This window comes from Otolemur garnettii, unplaced genomic scaffold, assembly GCF_000181295.1.
Source record: "Otolemur garnettii isolate 467f Iridium unplaced genomic scaffold, OtoGar3 scaffold00137, whole genome shotgun sequence".
In the NCBI taxonomy this organism is placed as follows: domain Eukaryota; kingdom Metazoa; phylum Chordata; class Mammalia; order Primates; family Galagidae; genus Otolemur; species Otolemur garnettii.
This window is the reverse complement of record NW_003852532.1, coordinates 4881745-4909225: the sequence shown is the minus strand read 5'-3', so window position 1 is coordinate 4909225 and position 27481 is coordinate 4881745. Positions and strand designations below refer to the sequence as shown.

General features: G+C 38.6%; 1 protein-coding gene across 1 annotated transcript in view; it reads right to left on the bottom strand.

The window, feature by feature from the left end:
• MTTP (microsomal triglyceride transfer protein) overlaps positions 1 to 27481 on the bottom strand; it is a 46688-nt gene that overhangs the window by 6333 nt on the left and 12874 nt on the right. Inside the window, exons 4-15 of the mRNA XM_003798505.3 lie at positions 27157 to 27264; positions 25824 to 25940; positions 25384 to 25523; positions 21688 to 21838; positions 19316 to 19473; positions 15895 to 16063; positions 14479 to 14586; positions 11059 to 11271; positions 9278 to 9489; positions 7032 to 7129; positions 6815 to 6936; positions 5105 to 5332 (exon numbers count right to left, since the gene is read on the bottom strand). Of these exons, the coding sequence (XP_003798553.1) occupies positions 5105 to 5332; positions 6815 to 6936; positions 7032 to 7129; positions 9278 to 9489; positions 11059 to 11271; positions 14479 to 14586; positions 15895 to 16063; positions 19316 to 19473; positions 21688 to 21838; positions 25384 to 25523; positions 25824 to 25940; positions 27157 to 27264 (1824 nt within the window). The remainder of the gene's footprint in view (positions 1 to 5104; positions 5333 to 6814; positions 6937 to 7031; positions 7130 to 9277; positions 9490 to 11058; positions 11272 to 14478; positions 14587 to 15894; positions 16064 to 19315; positions 19474 to 21687; positions 21839 to 25383; positions 25524 to 25823; positions 25941 to 27156; positions 27265 to 27481) is intronic.

The following is a 27481-nucleotide window of genomic DNA, read 5'->3' as shown; positions in this document are numbered from 1 at the left end:
TTATACCTAGTAATTTAAAAGCACTGAGGGTGGCAAGGTCCAGCATTCTATGTTTTCATAGCCCTCATGTGATTTGGATGTACCTAAATTTGAGAACCACTAGTCTAGGGAAAATGAAGCCAGCTCCCTGAGAAACCCAGCTATGGCTTTTTTGTGAGTGGAGGGAGGTTTGGACTAAGTGATCTCATGAGGTTCTTCAGCCCTTTTCTAGTTATGTGCTTGTCAAATACAGTCAATTGCATCCTGCTGGCAAATAAAAGGCAAGATTAAAAACTCCCAGTGCAGTATAGCCGTCCTCAGTATCTGAGAGGGATGGGTTACAGGGCCACCTCCCTCAAACTCCCCACCCCCAAGGATATGAAAATGCAAGTCCTTTATGTAAATGGCATACACAGTATTTTCATGTAACCTACACATGTCCTCCCGTATAATTTAAATCATCTCTAGATTATTTACAATACCTAATACAATGCAAAATTCTATGTAAATGGTTGTATCTTACACGGTATTTTAAAAATCTGTATTAATGTTTTTGTTGTTTTGTTATATTTTATTGTTTTGTTTTATTTTGTTTTAAGTTTTTTGATGCACAGTTGGTTGAATTTGAAGTGGAACCAGCAAATATGGAGAGATAACTGTATACAAGTTCCAAGAATTGCCTAGAGCAAACTAGGAAAGGAAGGCCAGGCAATTGAACTAAGGCTCATATCCTGCTGTTTTACATTTGAAATGACATTGAATTAACTGTCAAGTCCAATATGAACTCAATAGCACTTTTCAGAGGGACAGTATCATTTACCAACACGGTCCATCCTGAACAATTTTGTGGTTAACTGAAACCCATTTTATTAGCGTGTGTGCTGCTTGCCTGCATTTGCCTTTAGGTCTGGCATTTCCCATGAACACTAGCTGGGGTAATGTTGGCTGAAAACTTTTTCAGCTGAATTGGAATCAGATTGCCTGGGGATGGTGTTGGAAGTGATAATGATTCTGGGGAAAAGGCTCAGTATTCTTAATTTTGATATTGCTCCAAAGATCTTAAATTGCTGGCAACTCACAGCACAACTAACTTTTTTATGTAACTACCCTACTTAGACCAAACAAACCATGTGTTTGCCAGCTATAAATGCCGTGATTTCACTTTGTGAAGGAGATCACGTTGATTTCTCTGAATTCCCTCTGCTTTCTAAAAAATGTGACAGGAAATCTCAGACAAAGGACTTGGTTTATGACCAGGTGTACTAAAAAGGTACGATTATGGCATGATGCTACTTTTGATCAGGAGGACACACTTAGATAGAGGCTTGGGACTCTTGGTTCCATGCTCAGGACGCTGTAGAAACCAGCCCTGAGGATCCTCAAAGCTATCTTTGGCTTAGAACAAAATGTGGTTGCCACAAGATGGAGGGTTGGTTCCATGCATCAAAACTAATGTGAGGGACACAAACTATCCTGTGAAAACCACAAAAGTCATGCCCAAATTTTAACCTATGCTCTGAACTACAGAACCAAAATAAGGGGTTCCTTATGTGCCCAAATGAACCCGACTGTGGGTCCTGCCTCAGGAGTGTTTCTCTCTTTGCATTTTCTCCTCTTTGTCCATTTCTTTTATGCCAAGGGACAATGAAAGAACTCTTATGTTTGGTCACAGAGGAATTTTCTTGGCCCCCTTTATAAAGACTGATGACTGGCCCCTGTAGAAGGACAAACCACTCTTTCCTTTGTTAAAGGGGCTAAGCCATGGGGTGCGGTGGCTTTAATATCTGAGGGGTACCAAGTAAGTGGAGCTAATGGTTTTGAGCACCTACTGCTCTGCACTTGGCATCTCATCCAACTCCCACCAATCCTCCATGGGAGCCTTACATCTGAAGATGGGAAGGCAAAATCAGGCTCGGAGGCCACACACAGAAGCCAAATAAATACTGTCTCTAAAAGTCTTTAGAGATTTTTCTACTAAAATACTTGGCTATCACAGACACATAACTTTTTCTGTTTCCTGATGTGAAAGAAATCTTGTTCTGAGAAATGTTGCAAAGAAAGGAGGAAGGCATAGGCTAAAGTCCTGTTTTACCTGGAGTACATATTTATTTAAGTTTGTGCCTATGAACTGGAAGAACAAGACATTAGAACTTTGCCTTTGTAACTAATGTGATCCCTTTGATCCTTTAGACCCCGTAAGTTTCTTATAACTCAGACCTTGACATTTTGACAACTCATCTCATTGCTTCCAGTTAGGAAAATATGTTCTTTGCTGGCTAATGAGACTCCCCTTATTAAATTGACTTTATTAGGCATCCTTCTTTGAGGAGTAATCCAATTAGCCAAAGAGAGAGAGAGGAAGTGAGCACAGAGTAATTCCATCTGCCTTGGTGGCTGTGACAGGCCACCCACTGCCAACATTTCCTTCAATGTCAGCACTTGACCTAGAGTGGTACGTGTCTCTGAAGCTGGGATGGCATTACCACATGTCCAGGGGGGCCTCAGACAGTTTTAATTGTATAATAACCTTAGATCTCCCGAATACTCCAACCTGACACACACAGATGTTGGATTCTGTTTGAAAGCTAGAGGTCAATCTTTCTCACAGAATGTGCCTTGCGTTAGGTGCCCTAGTTTAACAACTAGAAAACCTCTACAAGATCAACTACATCAGGGCTTGACAAAGTATAACCAGTACTCAAGCCTGGCCCACTGGCTGTTTTTGTAAATAAACTTTTATTGGATCACAGTCATATTCATTTGTTCATGTATGGCTGATGGCTGTTTTTACTCTTTGAGTAGTTGCAACAGAGATCATGTGGCCTGCAAAGTCTAAAATGTTTACTTTCTGCCCGTTACAGAGCAAGTTTGCTGGCCCAGATCCAAATTACTACTTAGGTTTGCAGCAAGAGTTTTATCCCCTGATTCAATGGGAGGGTGAATGGGAAGCTGAGTGCACACAGGTGGTGGTGAACTGTCCTCTGTGTCCTAAAGTATGGACCACTTCCTCAGCACTCTGTGCTGCCTTGATAAGACCACTGCATTAAAAGTACAATGGAATTGTGCAATGTGAAATTCTAATGTAATCTGAGAACTGATTTTTCATATATGATTTCAGGGCAAAGGGATCTGAGAAGCACTGCTGGTTGACCTTCTTTTCTCCAACCATATTGACAGAGTTACAGTTTCGGTTAGAGTGTCCACACACCTATTGAAAAAGTATATTTACCAGCTTCCCTTGTAGCTAGACATAGCCATGTGACACAGTTGTGGTCCCTGACATCCCAGACAAGGTTTCCAGAAAATTTCTTGAAAAAGTATGAGACTCGGGAGCTCCTTACCCTTCCCTTCTCCCTTCCTGGAATGAGCAAGTGGTGCTAGAGGTGGAGCAGCCACCTGCTAATCACAAGGGGACAAGTGCAAGGTCAAACGCCACAGGTGAGGAAGGCTGCAGGAAAAGATCTTGGATTCTGATGATAGTTTAGGGATTCCATATTAACCCTGGACTGCCAACTTCTAGTAGTAGTGCAATGGAATTGTGCAATGTGAAATTCTAATGTAGAATAAAAATCAAACTATTTTGCTAAGTTTTCTGTTTTTGTCATATACAGCTATCTTGAACTTATACAAGGAATAATAAAGATGGGGGATTAACATTGGTTCCAATGAATGGGGTTTTAGAGGAGTTCTAACAGTTCTAAGAGGAGTTCTAACACAGTCCACTGTCTAAAGTCTCTCCTAGCTCTTAAAATTTATGATTTCATATCCAGAACCTAACAAATCAGAATCCTCAAATTAACAACAAATCTGATAAAAATCTCTAGATCATCTGTTCCAAATGCCTCACTTTAGTAGCAGAAAATTGTAGTTTTAACTTATTAAGCAATTTCCCAAGAACACACAACAAGGAGGGAGGGGAGGCAAGATTCAAATCTATCTTATTACTTACGGATTTATTAACCACCGAAGCAAACTTCCCAAGTAAACCTTCTAGCTTATAAATTTTGAATTCAACTCCTTTTATCTCATCCATATAATAAGTGTGAATTAGAGTGCACAGTGATCACTCTGATTCCCCAAAGACTTTAATTAGTAAATACTTCATTTTTTAATATTGCTGTACTCAGTGAGGCAGGAAATAAATCAGCCCATTAAAGAAAAAGATTTTAAGCATCAAACATTCAGACTCAAAAGTTATTCAGATTAGCCCTTTTCTGTTTCTCAGAAAATCCAATTAGGCAGACCCTTCCATCCCACGGTATCTTGGCCACTTAAGTCTTACTGCATGCAAGGTGGTATTGTCAGTCTTTTGTACAATACTGACAGATTGGGGCCAAAGAAAATTGAAAAGCACTTTGGAGAAAGCAGTCTAAGTGAATGAAAGTACTCTTTTTCTCCAAGAGTGATGAACATGAGAATTTGGGGCAAAGAGTCTCCATGCAAGATGTGGCTTGTGTCGGTGGTTGCTTGTGCCTCTGCTAATTTGCCAGGGTCCCAGTGATGGTCTTCATCATTGCCACCAAGTATCATCTAAGCCCTTGTGCCCAGGAAAGCCAAGGCAGGAGACAATGCCATTTCTACTCTCCTGTAGCCAAGCCTTTCCTACAATTTCTTGTTTCTGTTGGTGTCAATATTTTCTCCTTGGCCAGACTCGGTGGCTCCCGCCTATAATCCTAGCACTTTGGGAGGCTGAGGCAGGTGGATTTCTTGAGCTCAGGAGTTCGAAACCAGGCTGAGCAAGAGCAAGACCCTGTTTCTAAAAAATAGCTGGGCATTCTGGTGGGCACCTGATCCTCACTAGTTGGAAGACTGAGGCAAGAGGATCATTTGAGCCCAAGAGTTTGAGGTTACTGTGAGCTATGAGCCCCTGGCACTCTATCCAGGGGGATGACAAAGTGAGACTCTATCTCAAAAAAATTTTTTTCTCCATGCCTGAAAGTAAAGAGACCCCTTAATCAGCTAATAAATGCAAGTGAAAATGCAATATATCTGCAGTGAGGGAGAAAGGGCAACAATGCTAGGAGGGCCAAGTGCTTCAAATGTTGAGCTCCATGATGGGTGGAGTCCTTCAAGGGCAGAGCACATTTCAAATGTGCCCCACGTACTTACAGACTGAGTGAATTACCTGAGAGTGATCTATTAGCAGAACAAGTCCTTTCACCACACTGACAGGGTCGCCAGAGGCAGACAGCACTTTGGACATCAAATCACTGTATCCGTTGAAAAAAGTGACAGGTCTGAGTTGAACATCAAAGAGAATAGCTGACATGCCAGCATAGGAGTCAAGGTTCTCCTCCCCCTCATCGGGAGTGGCTGCAATTAAGGCCTCCAGTCCTTGGGCTTCAATGACCACCTAGGGAAAAAATCGATGTAACGTTCATGACACAAGCTCCCTGCTTGCTCTGTAAATGATAGTGAGACTTCTGAGTAACAGCTAGAACTTCTCTAGGGCTCAAAAACTCAAATACCTGCAGTAGCCAGGCAAAAGCAAAAACAAGAATAATAACAGACAAAAATCTCTATGCCTGAATGTCAGATGAGTTACTTTCCTCATTTAATCCTCACAGCTACCCCCTCAGAGGTACACACATTTTTACCTATTTTGTAGATGAGGCAAACAAAATAAAAACAAACAAACAGAAAAGAAAAACAAAGGCTCAAGTTTACCAGGCCAGTAAATGGCAGAGGCAGGACTCAAACCCCGCTGTCTGACCGTAAAGACCAAGAATTTTCCATTTTATGATGCCATTCTAGAGATGGTTAGTGTCTCCAGAATTGTCATATATAATGGATCAGCTATCTTAGCCTCTGAAAGGAGATGGAGAGTCCATCTCCATTTGGCAAAGTCAAGTATAGTACTCTGTAAGTCGTAACTCACACCAACTTTTCTCCACAGCCAAAAACCAAAAAAAAAAAAAAAAAAAAAAAAGACATAAATACCATGGAGGGGCTTTCATGCCCTGATTTCTACCATACACAGGGATCCTACATATTTTCTGTCCTCCGTACCCAGCTGCTTAATCCCTGGGTGTTTGGCATTTCAAAACGCATATCAGAAAACGAATGGTGATTCCTCAGGGCAGAAGGGCATAGTATTCTGACTATGGTACTACACTAATAAAGGGTGTAAGAACATAAAATCGATAAGAAATCTAGTTTTCACAGCACTCGATCATTTTTACAGCTTACATGACTTTATTTACAAGGTTAAAATTTAATATGCATAAAAGCTAAAAAGAAAGCATTTGTCATAATTAGAAAGACTTTATAGATTATCACTAATTTTTGCATAAAACTAAATCAACAAATGTCAGCCAGTTGTCAAATGTATTCTTTTCTCTCCTAGTATTGGAAAAATACTGATCGCTTCTTTAAAGAGCCATATTCTCTTATGAGGGTTTTTTTTTTTTTTTTTAATGGGGAATCAATCTCTTCATAGAAACACCCAGAAAAGGAAAATGTATTCTAGAATGAAATATTTGAGGGGGGTCTAAGGAATACATCTGTGAATAGAAATAAAATATGATTACAAATGTTTATGTGAGAAATGCTGGCCCAATTTCAACTATGTAAATATGTGTGTCTTTGAGAAGACACATGGATGTTTGGTGAGTCCAGTGAATCAAGTTACTTCAGCATCAAGGCCCTATCTGAAATTTTCCCTGAGACTATAAACTATACAGCCTCTTACAGATAATGGAATCATGGGGAAAATCAGACAGAACCCATCACTAACTTGTACGTTCTAAAGTGTTACCAACAGTATACATTTTATTTTACCTCAGACTACCTTCTTACCTAATTTATGAAGCTCAGTTCATGAACAGGGAGTTACCTGGCTACCGTGAAGGTCCCCTTTCCCAATGTACTGAAAGATGTTCAGGTTGCTCCTCCTTAGAATGCCAGAGCCCGAGTACAGGATGTCCAGGCTGTATGTGGATGCTGAGTGGGGTGTACCTAATGACAAAAAAGAACTGCAACTTACAAACAGCTTTAGCAATGCCAGGTTGGGGAAGGGGCATGGAGGGGGGACCCCTGTGTGGTTTACATACGTTCTATGTAGCCAGTATAGGCAGAAGAGGATCCACTCTTGGAGAAACGGTCATAATTGTGAGCCACCATTTCCTTCAAAACACGACGAATCATTTTGCTGCAACATGGAGAAAGAAAAAGCTGCACATTCATGGCCGTGGCTGTTTCCCAAGTCAAAGTTGGAAAAAAAAAAAAAAAAACCCAAATCCTCAGTGGAAGAAAGAGGAAGCCAAGTTCTCCTCATGCCTCTCCAACACCAGGGGAGGTGCCAGTTGGCAAGTCAGTGTCCAAATCAGGGCTAGCCCCTTTGTTACTCAGATATTTGACATTTAGTTTGCTCTCACAATGACAGCGAGGCGAGGACGCCCAGCTGTGAGATGGCTTAGGCCATCATACCTTAGGAGGGGAAAGCACATGTTCCTTGAATCACCGGGGTTCTATTGTTAAGTAGTACATGCATTGAAGCAAAGCTGTGTCAGACTAGGAAGGTTGGGCAATATTTCTTTAGATGCTTTTCTACTCTTTCTAATGTTCTCACTTCTAATGATCTGTAACAGTAGGTTTCCAATATTTCTCCTCTGTGTTGTTTTCAATTATGAAAAGAGTTCAGTAAAACCCCATAAAGGAACCATTGTTTTCTCTGGAGTAAGTCTTCATCCTCACTCTGTGTCTCTGTCTTATCTAGGTAATTAGTGTTGAGATTGTTCCATATCTGATCACCTAATACTGATAATATCAGCAATAACAAAATTATGACAACATGGAAAAATGTCAGAATAATCAACTAAAGAAATCTGAACCTAAGTAGAAAGTTTTGGGGAGGAGGGAATAGTAACCTTCTAAGTTTCCTTCCCAGTATCGCTAGGTTATATGATTTTAGCCTAGAAAGGGAAAGATGAAGAGGGTCATGCATGATATGTGTCTGCAAATCCTCGCAGGATCTTCAGATGGATGAATGACTCTACATGTCCTGCTTTGCTCCAGGGTTAAAACCAGAGCCAATACAAAGTAGGAAGATTTCAGTTAGTACAAAGACATACTGATGAGACTGGGACATGTTCCCTTAGAGGTGGTGAGCTTCCTGCCACTGACAGGGGCAAGCCAAGTCTGGACACCACTTGTCAGGAGATGAGACTGCCACACAGGAGAGACACCAAGTAAGTCGGCCTTTAGTGGCTCTCCCTATTCTGACGTTTTTGGTTCTGAGACTTTGACCCATAATGTGGGCAATGTCTTCCTCGTATTTCCCAGGATGCTCTCCTACCCCATTTTCACAAAAATTGCTGGATTCACAAGACAAAGGCAAGAAGTACACCCAGAATCCCCTCCACAATCCAGTCCATTCGGCCTGAACTGCGGGGTGCGGATGGACGGCCCTGGCTCCCTCTCCCAGGTGCTGGCCTGCCTCCTTCCCTTCCCTTCCCCGCACGTCCTGCTCTTCCCTCTGTTCTGCTCACTCCCTTGTTGCTTATTTCTTCAGTCTTTTAGTTCTTGTTTCTCTTTCCTTAGACCCATTACTGTCCTCTTTTTTCATCTTTTTCCCTTTACTTTCTCCCCTTCTGATCCCTGTTTGCCTTTTCTATGGGATATGCTCCATCTTGATATTTTCTGGGGGTAGTGCTCTGCATGTAGCTCAGACAAATGATAAATTCCTTCTGTGACCCTCTGACTTAGGTGAGAAGGAGGTTTCGGAAAGCCAACTTTGGAGAGTGACATCAGGGACTCTGGAAGGTGAGGCGTGGGAAGCAGAAGAAAGTTAACCCACTAAGAGTAACTGGAAACGAGAAGTCTGCTGATCACCCTCCTCAGACCTCCAGTAGTCCTAAAATGGGAGCCAGGCCCATTTTAAACTTAAACGGCAAATTCATTTGATTATGAGAAATGAGGTTTCAATGATCCCTAACATTTGGCACGTTAACCTGAAAGACCATTTGGAAAGAACTTACATCATTTTGTTGTGCAAACTATAAAAACAGTCCTGTTGAAAGTGCCATTAGATTTTAAAACATTTGGCAATATGTATTTACCAGACTGAACAGGACACCCAGAGTAAAAATCACACCCACGGTTCCAAATCATAGTGCCAACATAAAGTTGTTTTATCTGACTCACGAAACAGCCTCCTTACGGGAAATTTGGCTTTCTTTGGTTTTATGCAACACAATCCAGTGTAATGACCACATCAGTATCAATAGCCTACAACATGTGCCACACTGACATATAAATAAGCTTGAATCAGCAGAGAGACACGTGCAACGTATTGTACCTTCCAGGCATTTCAAAACGTAAGATGTCTTCAACGATGGCGAGCATGTACTTATTCATTTCTTTGGGAAGCTCCCCAATAGAAAGCAGTATGTTTTTTACTTCCATGTAGGATGGATTGTTGTTTAAAATGACAGCAGCTGCCGTAGTACGCACAGTCTTTTCATGAATTTTATGATTCTGGTGGTATATCCTGTTCATGGTCTTCTTTACCTGTTTATAAGATGTTTAAACTTAGGACACAACTTTGATTTTTTAAATGGATATGGTAGCAGGAATAGCAAGTGATCATAAAAATATGCGTGTGTGCTACATTTCCCAAGTTTCTCTGCAATTTAGTTGAGGCCATATGACTAGTTCCTCCTAATGGACCATGAACAGAATCCATGTGGGTCACCTCTAGGCTGAGGCAGCTAAGACCTGGTGTGCTTTCTCCATCTCTTTATTCCCCAACTGGAGTGAACTCAGGACCACATATACCCTTACCCACATTAGGTATAGCATCAGGAATACTGTTGATAAACCGCTGAGATTTTGAGGTAGAAGTCATTGCAGCGTAGGCTGGTGTTACCTAACTAATAGTGATACCATGTGGTAATGGGACTCTAAGGCGGGGTGACTATACAAACTGATATTTCCTTACAGTGAAGTATCTGAGAATCTTCCCTTTTCCTGTTTTCTTTAATTAATGAACTTTTTTTTGTGGGGGGAGTTGTTTTAGGTCCACAGCAAAATTGAGAGGAAGGTACAGAGATCTCCCACCCTATAATCCCACGCGTGGACCACCTCCCCAGTTATCAGCATCCTGTACACAGTGCTGCATCTGTTACATTTGATAAACCTACTTGGCACATCATTATTACCCAAAGTCCACAGGTAATACATTAAAATTAAAAAAAAATTAACATCGAAGAAAATGTATCAACATAATTGCATTGCATTCTGTGGCAATAAGTAATTTTTTTTTTTTTTTTTTTTGCAGTTTTTTGACCAGGGCTGGGTTTGAACCCATTACCTCCAGCATATGGGGCCGGCGCCTTACTCCTTTGAGCAACAGGCACCGCCCCACAATAAGTAATTTCATTGGTTACTAGCTTTGCCTAATGATATATAGCGGGGTGGGGGGGGGCTCATACTAGGCATTTATAAATAATTCTTTCAATTCCACTTCCCTCTGCCTTCCTCTTTCTCCCTTACATCTTGGCTTTGCTCACCAGTGTGTAGAAGTTGAATAATTTGTCCCAGAACAAACAACTAGGAAAGGGCACCAGGATTCATACATAGGTCTGTCTGTCTCAAAAGCCTGTCCCCCTACCCATGTGTTTTGCTGCCACAACTTTAACACCAAACTGGAAGGAAGGTGCTTAGCTGTAAACCAGGAACCCCATTCTCAGCAATAGTGTACCCTGAAGTTTATGCGGCTTCCTGAACTTGTAGTGGTAGGAACAAACAGGGTCATGTTTAAGACAGAATATTTTAGTGTTGAAACATTTAACAGTATCTTAAAACTGATGGAAGTAAATATATTTCTGAAAAGAGTTTGTTTCTTAAAAAATGAGAATAATGCTTCAATATTTGTGCTTCAAAATATAGGACATTATCTATTTAAAATGTGAGGCTGCTTCAGATTAGCCTTCAATGCAATTTAAGAGTTATTTCTAAGCAGGAGAGACAGAGTGGGAGAAAAAAATAGAATGACTTGAGAGGAAGTTTGCATTTGACTCTTGTTCAGGTGTGCTTTTTTCCTCCTGGTAATGTTGCAAATATTCGTGGTGATTTTACCTCATCAGTTATGAGAGGGACGTCATATCTTTGGAGAGCAGTAATAGCAAGGTGGCTGATGGGCCCTTCTCCTGCTTCTGCATATTTCAGAAGAAGTGGAACGCCTTCTGGAAGCAGAGCATTCTTCAGGGCCAGCAGATACATCATGATGTCCTCTTTCTTCTCTGCTTTCTCTAGTCCTCCCAGGATTAACTTCTTAGCTTCAACTACTGCCTAAAAGATCACACACCTTAGATATATACATGACCATACATAAAACAAGACTTGGGCAAGATTGGCTTTATTCTTGGGTAAAAGAAGACAACCTAATGTAGAAAGTTTTGCATTGGTGGCCTGATTGAGGTAATCAATGAAATAAAAGAAGAAAAAGATTTTCACAAAAGTCATTATCCCTTGCTAACAACAACACTTAAGAAAATAGGCATCTCTGGGACATGTCTTAAACTGATTCAAGCCATCTAGGACAAACAGCCAATAAAATATTGAACAGAGTAAAACTGAGCATTTCCGCATTGAACTGGAACCAGATGAGGATGCCCATTATCACCACTGCTGTTCAACATAGTGCTAGACTTTCTACCCAGTGCAATCAGGCAAGAGAAGGATATTAAGGGTATCCAATAGGGAAAAAAGGGCAGAGCTCGTAGCTCAGTGAGTAGGGCGGCCACATACACCTGGCCTGGGCCTGCTAAACAACAACAACTGCAACCAAAAAGTAGCTGAGTGTTGTAGCAGGTACCTGGAGTCCCAGCTACTTGGGAGGCTGAGGAAAGAGAATGGCTTGAGCCTAAGAGTTTGAGGTTGCTGTGAGCTATGATGCTATGGCATTCTACCAAGGGTGACATAATGAGACTCTGTCTCAAAAAAAAAAAAAAATTAAAAATAGGAACACAAAAATATTTCTTAAATGTCTTCCTTTATGTGGTAGATATTTTGCTAGGTACTTTCCAAATATTTTCTTTAATCAGAAAAGGTATTTTTCCTAATCTGAAGAAAAAGGAATAGTGGAAACCACCTACATGACCATATGTGGGAGACACTGACTAAAACGCATCTATAGACACAATGCAGCATGAGGCAGTCGTAACAAGGAATGAGGAAGAGCTTTGTGAACCAGCATGGAGTGGTTCCCAGGACATATTGTTAAGTGGAAAACATAAGATACAAAAAAGTATACATACAGAATGCTGTAAAAAAATAAAAAGAAATAAGAATGTGTGTTTGTGTATGAAAATTTACTTACTGTTTTAAAAAGAAACATAAGAAAAAAACTCCCCAAACTAAAGATACAAGAGATGGGGGAGAAGGCAGGGGAAAGTTAGGGAAGGAAAGGAGATCTCTTTGAGGAATGCTTCAAAAATACAGTTTTTAACTTGTGAGCTCAGGCAATCCACCCCAAGGGCAACAAAGTGAGACTCTGTCTCAAAAAAAAAAAAAAATACAATTTTGACTGTTATACCATTTTACACAGTCAAGAAGTAAAATTAAATCAAAAAGATGGAAAATTATCAAAAACCAACTCAAATAGAAACAAACCTAAATCAGAAATTTGGCTGTAAGTGCAAAATATATACAAAATATTGGTATTCATCGAATTGATAACATACCTAAACAGAAGAGAACAAAAAACAATGAATCCAAGCAATTTTTGAGCAGAGAACTCTGTATACTTCAATGAAATATATTCTGAGGACAAGAAGAATCGTAATGAAGTCTTGTCCTTCACTTAGTTTGTTGTTGTAGTTTCCACTCTGATCTCCCTGACTCCACTTCAGCCAACGATCAGTCTATGCACCATCTTGCTTCTTCCTAAATAAAACATCTGAGCATGTCGCTCCCCTGCCTAAATACTGCACTGGTCTCCCTTTTTTCTGTAGAATTAAGGCCAGGCTCTTTAGCTTGCCATTAAGGAAGATCCATCTTAACCTCTCCTCTCTTCCCGCCTCTCCTGTGCCCCCACCCCTATCTATCAGCCCCCACCAACATATAATTTTGTGCTGAAGCCCAAGGAAGCTCTCTCACTGTTCCCAAACATGCCAGAGCTAGGTTGGGGTTGGGCCTTTTCAGACATTGTTGTATTTCTTTTAGAATGTCCTTCATTCCTTACTACAATCTCTTCAACTGAAGAGTTCTTCTAGATTATACTCAAACATTACCATTTGGGTGGAAACTTCCCCAATGCTCCCAAATAGAAAAAGATGCAGCATCTTCGATATTCGCAGAGTTTTGTTTATATTTCAACATTATTTACCTGCTTCTATTTAATAAACAGACCAGGAGTTATTTGATGGTGATAGAATATTTTATGCATCTTTATATTAAAAGGTTAGCATTATGCCTAGCACAGAGTAGGTGCTCATTAAATAACTGCTGAGTGGATCTTTACATATATGGGTTTTATCTTTAGCCAAGATATTTAATATGTAAAATACTAAAGTAAATCAGCTACTCAAATAATTATGGAAATTAAAAAATATAAGAAGTAAATTTTTTCTATTATAAAAATAACACTAAGCTTTTTTTCTGCCAGAATTTAATAAACTGATAATGCAAACTTTTTAAGGCCACTGTTTTTCAGTAATCTTTTTCATACTTCAGGTATATTCCAGTTACAGCTTGCCTTTTTTGGGAACCATTTGGTTTCATGAATGTTGCCCCTATTGCTTACAAGCACTTACTTAGTAAGCAAAATAATATAGTGATGTCTTTCTGGGGTAGAAAAAGTGCTGACTCCAGGCTGGCTGCATAATAAATGTGGACAGGAAAAAAGACTCTTTTTATACATTGAGCATCTTTAATCTATTTACATTATAGAAAGAAGTGCTGTGTTAGATATTGATCTATTTGGATTTTCTAAATTTAGTTAGGCTTACAAAGTGAGTGTTTTTGCTTTTTTCTTTTTACTGAGAAAGATGCAAAAATTGATACTGCACTCAGGTAAGTAGAGAAGCTTTGAGCAAATGAAATTAAAATTAAAAGATAAAGTTCTACGTGATTAGAAGTAGCTAAATTCCCACCATCAAAACTCAAAACTACAAACCACAGTTAGTATAGACAAAATCTGCTCCAGGAGGCAGATTTAGAGTCTAATATGTTCCTGCAGACAAGGATTATGCCAGACACACCACTTAAAACTGGTGTATGGTACACAATAAACATATATTGGTAGGCAGGTTAATGTACTATTTATGTTTTATCATTACCTATGTAGCTGAACAAAACCAAGATCAATTTTTGCAAGGAACTTACATTCTAGGGAATGGAAATAAATAGTAAACATAATAAACAAGTGAATTGAAAAGTATGTTACATGACAAAAATTGATATGCAGATTGTGAAAGTAAGATAGGGTTAGAAGAGCAGGAGTGCCAGATTGGGCCGCACGGTGGGTATCAGATAGGATGGTGCAGAACCACTTACCTTGAGTTTGCAGCCTTCATTCTGACACAGCTTCCTGACCAGGGCTCCCATGACGATCATAACAGTTTCTCTGATGTCGTTGCTTCCAAAAGAACCTTTGAACTTACTCTATTAGCAAGACAGGTATAAAATAGGTTACTAAGACATATAAACATTTCCAAGAAACACCTTTAGAAAAGCAACAAAGTAACCAATACATGCTTGAGGAAATGTTTTTATGTTTCTAGATTACAAGCTCAGAATTTCGCTTTTGAGACATTTACAAATTCAATACCTCCCTTTGAATTGAAGAGTTAATAGAGCCTCCCCATTTCAGGTATTTTTAACCTGGGAGAGTCTATGAACTGATGGATTGGATTCATTGGATCAGTGAACAAAGGAAAAAAGAGTTTGTAAAATTATATATGTGGGTGAAGAGGAGCTTCATCATTTTTATTAGATTCTCAATGGCCCCTTTGTCCAAAAAGACTATGAACTATTCCATTAGATCATAGGTGGATAAATGCACTTAAAAAAGAAGTCTTAGGTCCAAAGAGAAGTCTAGCTTTTCTTTCCAATATAAACTTTTTAATATCAGAAGAATTCTATCTCTTTTTCAGGTGTGTGAAAAATCATGAAGATTTCTGAAGTCAAAACAAATCTTTTACAATTGATTAATAAAGTATAACCTAGAGTTTTTCTTTCTGAAATTTTGTCCTATGCCATGTAGCATGAATGTTTAAATTTCCATATAGTTTGTACCATTTAGTGGAATGGAATTGCAAAGTAATACTAAGTGAGGTAATTAACTGTGCAGTTAACAACTAATGAATAGTCCAGTAGAATTTGAATGTGAATACTCAGGAGTCTCCAGTATGCAGCCTTCATTCTGAGCTAAGCAACTTTTTTCTTTAAGTTGGTAAGAAAGGATTTTGATATATTTAAGTGACACTTTATTCACATATCTGTATAAAGCTAATTATACATTGGGAAAGGTTTATAAGAAAGAATTTTTTTTGTTTGTTTGTTTTTTTAGTTGTTTTTTGTTGTAGAGAATAAATATACTATGCTTCCTTTTATTCTTAGGCCTGGTGTGGTGGCTCATGCCTGTAATCCTAGCACTCTGGGAGGTGGACTGCTTGAGCTCAGGAGTTGGAGACCAGCCTAAGCCAGAGCAATACCCTATCTCTAAAAATAGGCTACCATTGTGTCAGGTACCTATATTCCCAGCTACTTGGGAGGCTGAAGCTTGAGCCCAAGAGTTTGAGGTTGCTGTGAGCTACGATGCCACAGCACTCTACCAAGGGTGACAAAGTGAAACTATGTCTCAAAAATTAAATTAAATTAAATTAAATTTTTAAAAAGGGTTACATTTTTGAGAGTTTTTTGTTTTTAGAATTTAAGAGTCCTTATCTTACCAGGGTCCATTTGACTTACAATGAGGGCTCTCAGAAGTTCTTCATTGGGATGAGAGGCGAATCCACAGGCATAGAGAAACCTCTCTTGGAGGATAATGCTACTGTCACTTTTGAAATCCAAAAAGTCCAAAATGGCTTCTAGTGAGTCTGGGGTCTGAGCAGAGGTGACAGCATCCACCAGCTGAGGTCTATAAAAAAAGGGACAATTGTGGATATGCATGTTTAGGCTGCTTAAAGAATTCTTTAAAATCTCTACTATTCACAACTTCTCCATTGGTTTGAGTTTCCTAAACAAGTGAATTTTTTATTTGAACAAAAGAAAAATGATCAAGATTTTCTTAAAAACATCCCCCACTTTATTTTAAACGTCTCCCTTAACTCCCTTCTCTTACTCAAACTATGTATACTCAGGATATACAAACTAATGTTACCATATTAACCAAATATACAAATGTAATCTGCAGATTTATAAATAGAAATTTTATCAGCAAAATTATATATTAGGTTCAAATTATTTTCTCTATGAGTAATACGTAAAAGCTATCATCTCCAAAATTTATTCTGTTCTTTTAATTCGCTTTGTAATAAACATGTTTTGCAAATGCCTAATTAAACTAAAGCAGTATCATTTGATGGAAAGATGGAAAATTCTTTTAATTTTAAGTTATATCCAAGGGTAAAGATTGTGCTCTTTCTTTCATTTTTTCAAAAGTAAGAAACCACCATGGTATTGTTCTATGTTCAACCACAATAAATACATGTGAGCAGAATGAAATTCCTCAAGAAAATTCTAGTTACAAATGTTAGTCATTAAAAAATCTTGTTTGGTTGAGTCCAGGAAAGTAAAATTTCTGAAACTAGGTGTTTTACGAATGAACATATGTATGTAAAATTATACACCACCTCCATAGGAAGACATCGGATATGTGTTCAGTACTTTTAAAAAGTGACATACTTGCACTACATCATTTTCATGCTAATAAAAACCTAGTGAATGAAGTAGAGACAAAAAAAAATGTCATACTTAGTGAGCGTCTGTTATGCATGCACTGCACTGGAATCTTGAGGTGTGCAATCTCTCTTTAGATTCTTGATCTGAAAAGTGCAGCTGAAAATTGCCTCAGGATTATTGGGAGGATTAAATTACATAATCTATGCAAAACATTTAGAGGAGTGCTTGGCAGACACAGTGAGCTATTAATAAATACCACCGATTTTTAATAATGCTACTTCATTAAATCCCTGGAATATTCCTGTCCATTTAATGCTAATATTCCCCTTCACATAGGAAATAGGTTCAGAAATTTGAGTCATTTGTTCAAGGTCACATAGCTGGTGAAGGGTGTCACTGGGATTGGAACCTAGGTTTTTCTAGGAGTCCGTGCTCTTTTCAGTACATTGGTATCTCCCAAAGGGTTTTTCATGTAACACTAGTCCTACAAAATGTTTTAAGGAAAGGGGTTTTTAAGGTTATGTATATTTCAGAAAATATTCAAGAAAATTTATTAAAAATGTTATCAGATTGAAGATCATGAAAATTTCTGTAACAAGAACTATTTAACTTGGTTCAACCCAGTGTTTCCAAACTCTGTTGCTTACAGAATCTTTTCCCTTTAGCATCCCTGTTGATACCCTGCAGAATACAGGCTCTTTGGGAAATGCTGCATTTTGCCATTCTGCTTTTCACCATCCTGTCATAAATGAAGGGAATTATTATCCCTATTCTCTAGATGTTGAAACTAAGCCCCCAAGAAGCTAACAATAAATGACTTGTTTAAAGGTTATGCTACCCCTAGAAGTCAGAATTTACAAGTAGATGGTCTTATTTTAGTTCACTCTAGTATCCTTTCTATTACACTGTGTTATGTGTATATTACATATCATATGGTATAATACTGTGTTATCAGGTTTAGAAAATATATTATGCAGTCATCCAAATTACTGCTGCTTTAAGATTTTTCAGATACAGATAATTCTAAGGTGTAATCTCTATTCTAAATTGATGCCTAATATTTACACTTTTATTCTCAGTATTTTGGGCTTTGAAGACAAGACCCTCTACAAGATATTTTTAAGTTTTATGATTAAAACAGAGCCTGAAATTTATGGTTTTGTATATCTTCCCTTTTTTAATTTAAAAATAGTTTGTTTATAAACAGGGTCTTGCTCTATTGCCCTGGCTAGAGTGCAATGGCATCATCATAGCTCACTGCAGCTTCAAACACCTGGGCTCAAATGATCCTCCTCCCTCAGCCTCCTGAGTAGCTGAGATTACAGGTGCACACCAAAAGGTCTTGATAATTTTTGTATTTTTTGTAGAGATGGGAGTCTCACTCTTGCTCAGGCTGGTCTCAAACTCCTGACCTCAAGCAATCCTTCCACCTCAGCCTTCTAAATGCTGGGATCACATTTATGAGCCACTAATTTTGCATATATTTCAATATCTAGTTTAAATATTTATTTTTGATGAGAGTGACCAACTTGTAGGTAGTCACATGGAATTCCTCTGATTATAATTTTCACATATCCTCCAGGCAAGTGAATAAATACAATTCAGAATAAACACACCTTCCAAAGAAATCTAAATTCTCTTTCACTTGGAGATTTCAGTTCTTTGAACTCACTGACTGCTACTATTGCTCTGTGTGTGTGTGTGTGTGTGTGTGTGTAACTTGGCCAATTTCTGATTTTGATTATGTTAATGACTATTGTCTATCCAATTAATTGAGCCATGTTCTATATCATCAATTAGAATAATTGGCATCATAGGACTAAATTTATATTTACAGGCAAATTTTGTATTATAGTCTAAAGAAACACTGTCTTGTCAGACAAAGCAGATTTGAGAGTTAAGTCAACTCTCTAGTACATATGTGAAATGAATCACACTTTCATTGAATATTAAATAATACATGGATTTCTTTTCTCCAGATTCTTTGGGTTTTTACTCTGTTCTCAATTTTCCATATAAAACATGGCTTCAACTAGCTTTTTAATGAAATCATGTTTTTCAGCTAAAGAAGTCACACCTTTTTGGGGGGTGTTGTTTTAATTTTTTAGCCAACTCAAATCTTTTCAAGTGTAAATGAGTAACTGGGGAACACAATTTCTAAAACAGGATGGCATCACAGGACTGAGGGTGTGTGATAAGGCCCTGCCTTCACCTGCCTCTAGACCAAGCCAGGACTGATGGAAAGTCCTAAAGACAACGAAACACTCATTTTGAGTCACTGCTGAAAACCTGCTATTGTATTCCTGGCCTAGTGATCGTTACATTCTGCTTTGTGGCATAACTGTTTGATGAAAATGTAACACAACAATATAATTGATGTGGAGGCGGGGCAGTTGGTTTAAAAGAGGTCTATTTGGCTTAATAAAAAACAGCAACCCAAGAAATGTTTTCAGGACAGACAACCCCAGAAAAAGTTTGGGGAACTTACAGAATGTCCTTGTTTTCAGTCTTCAGAATTTGCAGGATCTCTTCTTTCTTTGCAGTCCTGAGGTGCTGAATGAAGGCCAGGAAGTGTCTGACGGCCTCAGCCTTGGAGAGGTTGTCGGGCTGCAGGTGTTTCCTGATGGACTGCCAGTGCTCCAAGAGCTGCAAGACACACCTGCAGGCTCACACCCCGTGCCTAATTCTGAACATCCACATTTACAATAATGTGTTCTCCCCAGATACAAAAAGTATCTGACCCCAATATACCCGGTGGCTCCCGGCTCATATCACTCCCCTGTAACTTCCAGAGGCCTCTGACCCGTGTACTGTTCCTCTGAAGACCATTTGGGCCTATTCATTTTTAGCTGGAAGAACACTGGGCAATAATTATCTGGTTTCTGGGCATATAGGTCATCTCATGGCTACACCAAGGGATCATACCTGAGGCTTGACTACCATAGTGAAGTTGTGCAGAATTTTAATTAACAGCAGAATATTTGGGTGGGAAAAAAATCAGAACTTTAAGAAATACATCAGATTTCTAACTAACCTATACTTCACTGCAGATCAATTTTTGTGATAGTTTCAGCTTTCTATTCTGTCTCTTTGTGGTATTGTTTTTGTGAAATTTAATGTTTTATTATTACTAACCATTCATTATACTGGAGGGTTCATTGCTTATTTCTATGTTTAGAAGACTAGTATTTAGATAAAGGTAATTCTCACAAACTAAGTTACTCCACTGTGGTTTTTAAAAACAGTAAATAGTTCTGATTAATGATATCTCTTGGCCTCAAGTTGTCCCCCTGGGTAGAGTGCCATGGCATCACAGCTCACAGCAACCTCCAACTCCTGGGCTCAAGCAAGTCTCCTGCCTCGGCCTCCCAAGTAGCTGGGACCACAGGTGCCCGCCATAACGCCTGGCTATTTTTTTGGTTGCAGCCATCATTGTTGTTTGGCGGGCTGGGCTCGATTCCAACCCGCCACCTTAGGTGTATGTGGCTGGCACCTTAGCCACTTGAGCCACAGGCGCCGAGCTGACTTTCCCCCTAGTTTTACAGAAAAACTATATTAAATTCTATTAGTGATATTCAACTTTCTAACTCAGTAGTAAGCAGCATGCTACCAGTTTTTGAATTATTCATTACTTCTCCTAAGCCACAAACACTTATTTTTCTCTTTTTCAAATCCCTTATAGCTATCTAATTTTAAGAGATTGTATTCCAAAACAAAATTTTAGCAATAATTTGCTAAAAATTTACTAGGTCAATTTTGAAGGCAAAGGGCAAATCAATAGGAATTCAATTCCTTTTTTTACTTCAAAGAGCTGGAATAGTGACATTATACTGAATTTGGTGAAGCAAATACCTCAATGACATAAACCCTTCCTATAATAATACGTTTTTATTTCAAAAATCTTAGATGGTTTATAATATTGAATAACTATAGGGGGAGAAATTAATAGTACACAATGTAAGAAAAGATTACATTCATTAGGCACTTCCCTAAATAATTTCTGTCTCATGTGACACTAGAAAATTACACTGGAATGATCTATGTATATGGAAGAAAAACAAAGTTTGTTTCAAATGCTTTGCTCCTCCTCTAATTCAAATTTGGAAATGGACAAAGAATTTCTATCTTGTACTTTAAGCAAACTATGGTGTTACTTCTTCATGATTTCACTTTTCTAAACGCCAGTAATGTCCAAAGCTATCTATACCCAGAGCCAGAAGCCCAGGCTTTGCTCTCCTGATAAGAGGTTAAATATTAGAAAATGCTGGACCCTAAAATCAGTTCTGTAACTTACATACATTACAACTAATTCATGAAACTAATAAGATTTCTCTTCATTGGATAAATATGTTACAAAATAATCTACATTTTGCCCTGAGGATCAGATATCTCATTTCTGGCTGTAATTGTAAGGAGTTTGGGTATGGTATAGAAGGGTTTTCTAATTTAGCCAGAATGCTTCGTATCCTTTTTGTATCTCACAGTCACCCATAGAGCAGTGAGGTCAGTAGAGTAATGAATATTAAGAGACAGAATGTTCAGCCTTTGCCCATGTTCTGGACACCATACCTCTCCCTAGCTTCATCAGGGCCTTTGTCTCCCCACCTCCTGCATTTTAGGTGCAACTTTGAAAAGGCTGCACCTAAGTCATAACGTTTTTATTTGAGACCAGCGGGTGATATTTACGTGGTAATTGTATTATGCATCGTCTCGGTGCTTCTTGGGGGTTACAGGCATAACTCCACGGTGGCTGGCAGTTCTTTAGAAACATTCTGCCTAGAAGAATCTGATGCTTACATTGCAGACAAAAGGACAACCGAGTTTTAAGTCATGATTATTCCGATATTTGTTCATACTCACAGAAGGGCATCTTTTGCACTCGCTCTGGAAGACCTGCCCGACAATGGGAATGGCCGTGTACTTTGCGTCAACTGCTTTAATCACGGCAGCAGCCTGCTTTCCAGGTCTCAGCCTCGGGCCCGCTTCAGTTGTCCTCAGCTCTAATTTCTGCCTGCGTGACACCGAGAGAAACACCACACGACAAGCATTCTTTTGAGGGAACAAAATACTAATTGCCGTTCTTTTGGCAAACAAGATACTAATTTATTCAAGTTGTACCCAGCCATGTCTTTCAAACTATGATATCTCCTGAGGTAACTGGAACCTCATGATAATTATGAAGTCTTTCTGGAGCAATGATTTTATTCAAAGATTTGAAAATTTAAGTGTGGATTTTCAAAATATTGTGACAAGAGAATAGAGAGAAGAAAATTTGCCTAGATGCTGAACAAGATATGGATGTCAGCTCTTTTGAATTTAGCCTCGCTTTCTGAAAATGGTATCTTCAATGCAACCATGTCACTCATTAACCAGGACAGTTCAAAAAGCTTATTTTCCAAAAATAGTCTCAGTAATATTTTAGTCTGACTTGTTCTTTCAGAACTTTGTCTCTGTGCTGTCAAAAGGTAGGGGCTATCTCCTTCTCCTGGAACCTGGGTAGGGCTCTGTGACAGCCCCAACTAATATAGGACACTGTAAGTGACACTATCTGACCTCTAAGGCTATGTCTTAAAAAGGGAATTTGGCTTTTATTTGGCACACTATTGGCACAAATGCCCCTGGAGCCTTGAGTTACCCTATCAGACATCTGGCTCCCTGAAGCTGCCATGCAGAGGGGCCTCATGGAAATTCAGAGATGCATGAGGAGCCCAGCTGTTTGACTCTTCCCAGTCCGAGCACCACATATGTGACAGAGCAATCTTTGGATAATGCCAGCTCTAGCCAGTACTACAACTGGATAACAAATGCTTAGCAAGGCCAAGGCAAGACCTAAAAATATGAAAGCAACATAATACAATGATTGTTGTCTTTTATACCACCAATTTGGGGGTGGCTTTTAATATAGCATGGAAACCTGATAGACCTGATAAACAAATTAAAATATTCATTTTATATAAAAACTTAAGAAACCAATATAAGTATGAAATACTGTGCAAAATTCTATACAAAATGAAAGTACAATAAAGTTATAAGTATTTATGATTTGAGGATCTTCTGCTAAGATTTTGCATCCATTTTCTTCTGACATATAGAGGAAATTTTTTAAGAAGCAAGGAATAAGGCATAATACATTCACTGTTAGAAAAGGGATTTTTCTCTGAATTAAAATGTCAAACTAAAAACTCTTAGGTTTGAAATTCTAATTCTTAATCGTCTAAGAACTATTTTGACAAGAGAAATGTTCTTAATTTTTGAAAGGCCCAAATATTTAAGTTTTATGAATCACATAAAAAAATTCTGTCATGTCTCTTCACTATGGTACTTTTCATGTTTTTTTTTCTAGCAACAATAATATAAAAAAAACCTAAAAAGAAAATGCAAATGCTACCACTTTTTAACCTTAACATTGACAACATTTGACAGAGAAACTAAAGGCTAGAATTAGAAAGTGGATTAAATCAAATAATTTGTCCTTTTAATATTTAGATTATGTTAACATAATTTATTTTAGTTTATTTGTTTATTTGTTGTTATTATTATTGTTTTGTTTGAGACAGAGTGGGTAGACTGCTGTGGTGTCACAGCAACCTCAAACTCTTGGGCTCAAGCAATCCTGTTGCCTCAGCCTTCCAAGTAAATTGGACTACAGGTGCCTGCCACAAGGCCAGGCTCACTGCTCTATTTTTAGTGGAGATGGGATCTCACTCTTGTGCAGGCTGGTCTTATGCTCCTGAGCTCAAGCAATCCACCTGCCTCAGCCTCTCAGCATGCTAGGATGACAGGCATGAGCCACCACACTGGGCTAGATAATTGCTTTTAAATGAAATTTTATTAAGAAACAGGAAGCATTTACTGTGTGTCATGTATTGTTGTAGATGATGTGAGTAAGATGAACAACATATAGTCACTGTTTTCTCATAGTTGAAATTAGAAAGCACCATATACACAGTCACATGCCACACCAGGGTATTTCAGTCAGTGTCAGACCACTGTGCTAGGGATCCCTTGAGATTAGGATGGAGCTGAAAAATTCCTTTGTGTGGTGACATCATTGCCATCATAACTCCAATGGCACAACACATTTCTGGTGATACTGGTGTAAACAAAATTACCACACTGTCAGTCATATAAAAGTACAGGACATAACAGCTATATACAATACATTAATACTTGATAATAATGATAAATTACTGGTTTATATATTTACTATACTACAGTTTTTATTATTATTTCAGAGTGTACTCCTACAGATACATATGTACATATATATAAAGCCCAGCCTCAGAAAGGTCTTTCGGGAGATATTCCAAAAGAAAGCATCATTATTACAGGAGATGACAGCTCAATGCATGTTACTGCCCCTGAAGACCTTCCAGGGGAACCAGATGTGGAGGGTGGAAGACAGTGACACTGATGATTCTGACCCCTTGTAGGCCTAGGCTAATGTGTGTGTTTGTGTCTTAGTTTTTAACAAGAAAGTTTAAGAGATTTAAAAAATAAAAATAAAAAAAGCTTACAGACTAAAGAAAGAAAATGCTTTTGTACAGCTTTACAACTATTTGTGTTTTAAGCTAAGTGTTAAAACAAGAGTCAAAAACTTTAAAAAATTAAAGGTTTACAAAGATTAAAAAGTTACAGTAAGCTAAGATTAATTCATTACTTAAGAAAGAAAAAATGTTTTTATTTGCCATGTTCTATCAACTAGAAAAAAATTAGAAAAATTGTTTTTATAAATTGAGTGCAGTATAAGTGTACAGTATTAACAAAGTCAACAATAGTGATATACAATAAGGTCTTAGGCCTTCATATCAGCCACTCACTCATGGCTCACTCAGAACAGTTTCCAGTCCTACAAGCTCCATTCAGGACAAGTGTCCCATACAGGGGAAGCATTTTTTATCTTTTACATTGTATTTTTACTTTATCTTTTCTATGTTTAGATATGCTTAGGCACATAAATACTTATCATTGTATTCCAGTCTGCAGTATTCAGTTCAGAAATGTGCTGAATATGTAGGTTTGTAGCCTAAGAACAGTAGGCCGTCAGGAGGGAAGGGGGTGGAGGAAGGGAAGAACAGAGAGAGGGAAGGAGGGAGGGAGTGGGAGAAGGGAAGAGCAGAGAGAGGGAAGGGGGGAAGGGGGTGGGGGAAGGGGAGAGCAGAGAGAGGGAAGGAGGGAGGGGGTGGGGGTGACGGTGTGTGATACACCTTTTGGGGGTGGGACACAGTTATAAGAGGGAGTTTACCTAACAAATGCAATCAATGTAACCTGGTTCTTTAATCCCCAACAATTAAAAAAAAGAAGAAGAACAGTAGGCTATCCACATATCCTAGGTGGGTGGTAGTCTATACCAATTAGGTTTGGGTTAATGTACCAGCATGTTCAAGTAACCATGAAGCTGTCTAATGACACATTTCTCAGAAGGTATTCCTGATGTTTAGCAATGCATGACTACACACACACACACACACACACACACACACATCTATTTACAAACCAAGTACAATAATACAACAAAGAATATCAAAGAAAATAAAAATGTCAGTGTTGTCTTACTTTGATACTATTTTCCCCGCAATGCTTCGTAGGAAATTCAGCCCAAAACTGTGTGTTTCTTCTGCAAGCACAGCTATAACAAAGCTGTCTTCTATCTTATAGGTAGTGACAGATGAGGCTTTTGAACTGACACCCAAGACCTAAATAAATAAATGAATAAGTAGTCATTTTTATAACAAGTACTCAGCTTTTTAATCTTTGTAGTCAAATAGCGAATTATCTATCTAGAAAAGAGCATCCCCTTATGCTCTTCCCCCAATGCCCACCCACTTACAACATATTCAAATAAGTCTACCCATTTTATAAGTGAATCTATAGCCTAAACTAAAAATTATAAATGTTTTAAAATTACATTGCTGCTTCATTATTCTCTTATTTTAAATAAATCTCTACAAAATGCAATTATTTGAATGCCTCATAGAAAGTGATATCGATCATACCTGATTTGGGATTGTGAATCCAGACCTTGCTATTTTGCATGAATCCAAGTCCTTACTTTTGATCACTTTGTCTTGATGAGCCTGGTAGGTCACTTTACAATCCCCAGAGACATCTACCTAAAAACAAAGGCAAGAACAGAATGCTTAGAACTCCTTGTGGACCGTTTGAATTCCAGGGACTGCCTATTTTTCGGGATGACAAGATAAAAAGAAGACAGGAAGAACTCACGGTTTCCTGTAGCATCCTGATTCTTTCCTATCCTTTTGGGTTGAGTCTTACTAGTGCCATCTCATTTTATCTCAGAAATAACACGGGATTTTCTACTTCTCTACTGCATGTCCAGTAAGATTCAGACAAATGGCCTGGCTGTAACTGAAACCTCCAGCAAGTGGGTAATTGATGACGTTGCCAGGGGAAATGAGGGTGAATGCTGTATCTGGACTGTGTATGGGTGCACATGTATGCATGTGTGTGTAACTTTAACCAGCACAGTATGTTCTGAAATTTTTAAAAACCTGTGGGATTACTTCAACTCACTATTAGGCACATAAGCAATTTGAACTTAGACAAATCTATCCCAATATAGACCATGTCTAGCTTCTCGGAGCTTTCCCCTGGCCCTCTGCCAGCAGCACACCTGGTCCCTTTTCTAGCAAACTAACCAACATTCTTTTGGCCCAGCCCAGCCATCAGGTTTCTCGCCCACTCAGGGGCTGGCTGAATTCAGACTAGGAAATTGGACTCCAGCCTTGACTCCAGGTCTGATACTGGGGGATCTACTTAACTTCTCTAATTTCACCTCATTTTCCTCACTTGTAAGATGAAGGATATGGGTATAGAACAGTGGTTCTCCACACTGACAGTGCATCCAAATAATCCAAGAACACCGTGACAACAGAGACGCTCAGGTCCTCCTTAAAATAATGAATTAAAATCTGTGGAGTCAACCAGGCAATCTATATTTTAAATAAGCTCCCTGAGGTACAGTGCGGCACCATAACATCTAAGAACCAGTGGGATGACCCTCACGGTCTTCTGCGTATCTAACACTCAGTCATTCTGAACTTACTATAAACATTCTGATTCTTACTCACCTTACTATAAACTTACTCACCTTACTATAAACATTCTGATTCTCTTTACACTAAATTTAAGTGATAAAACATTGAGGTAAATGGCAATTATTTCATATGTTAATGATATTTGACACCCAAGTTGCCTTTTCTGAGCATTTCCAGAGTATTCAGCATCCCCTGAATTTCTGCAAGTAGAGATCCTTATAAACCCTACTGACAAATAAGATTCTGAATCCTTAAGAATATTGGTAAGTACCTCATTGGTGGTTCCAGAGCTTAACTGTGTCTGAAATAGGCTAGCCAGGCCTCTCTTGAGATTTTCTATGGCCACTGGTTCATTTTGATATGAGTAGAACTCTTTGATCTAGGGAGAAAAAAGAAGAAACACAAATGAAGCAAAAATGCATTATTTATTATTAATATAAGCGGCAGGGTGAGTCAGATTTTCATCCCTATTGGGGGAGAAAGAGATCTTTCTGGGAGAAAGACATCTGGTATTCCAAAGTTGGGATTTCATTTTTGTAAAAAGAAAGCTACGTAAATTTCCAAGAAGCTAGACTATCAGGGTATAAAGTTTAGGG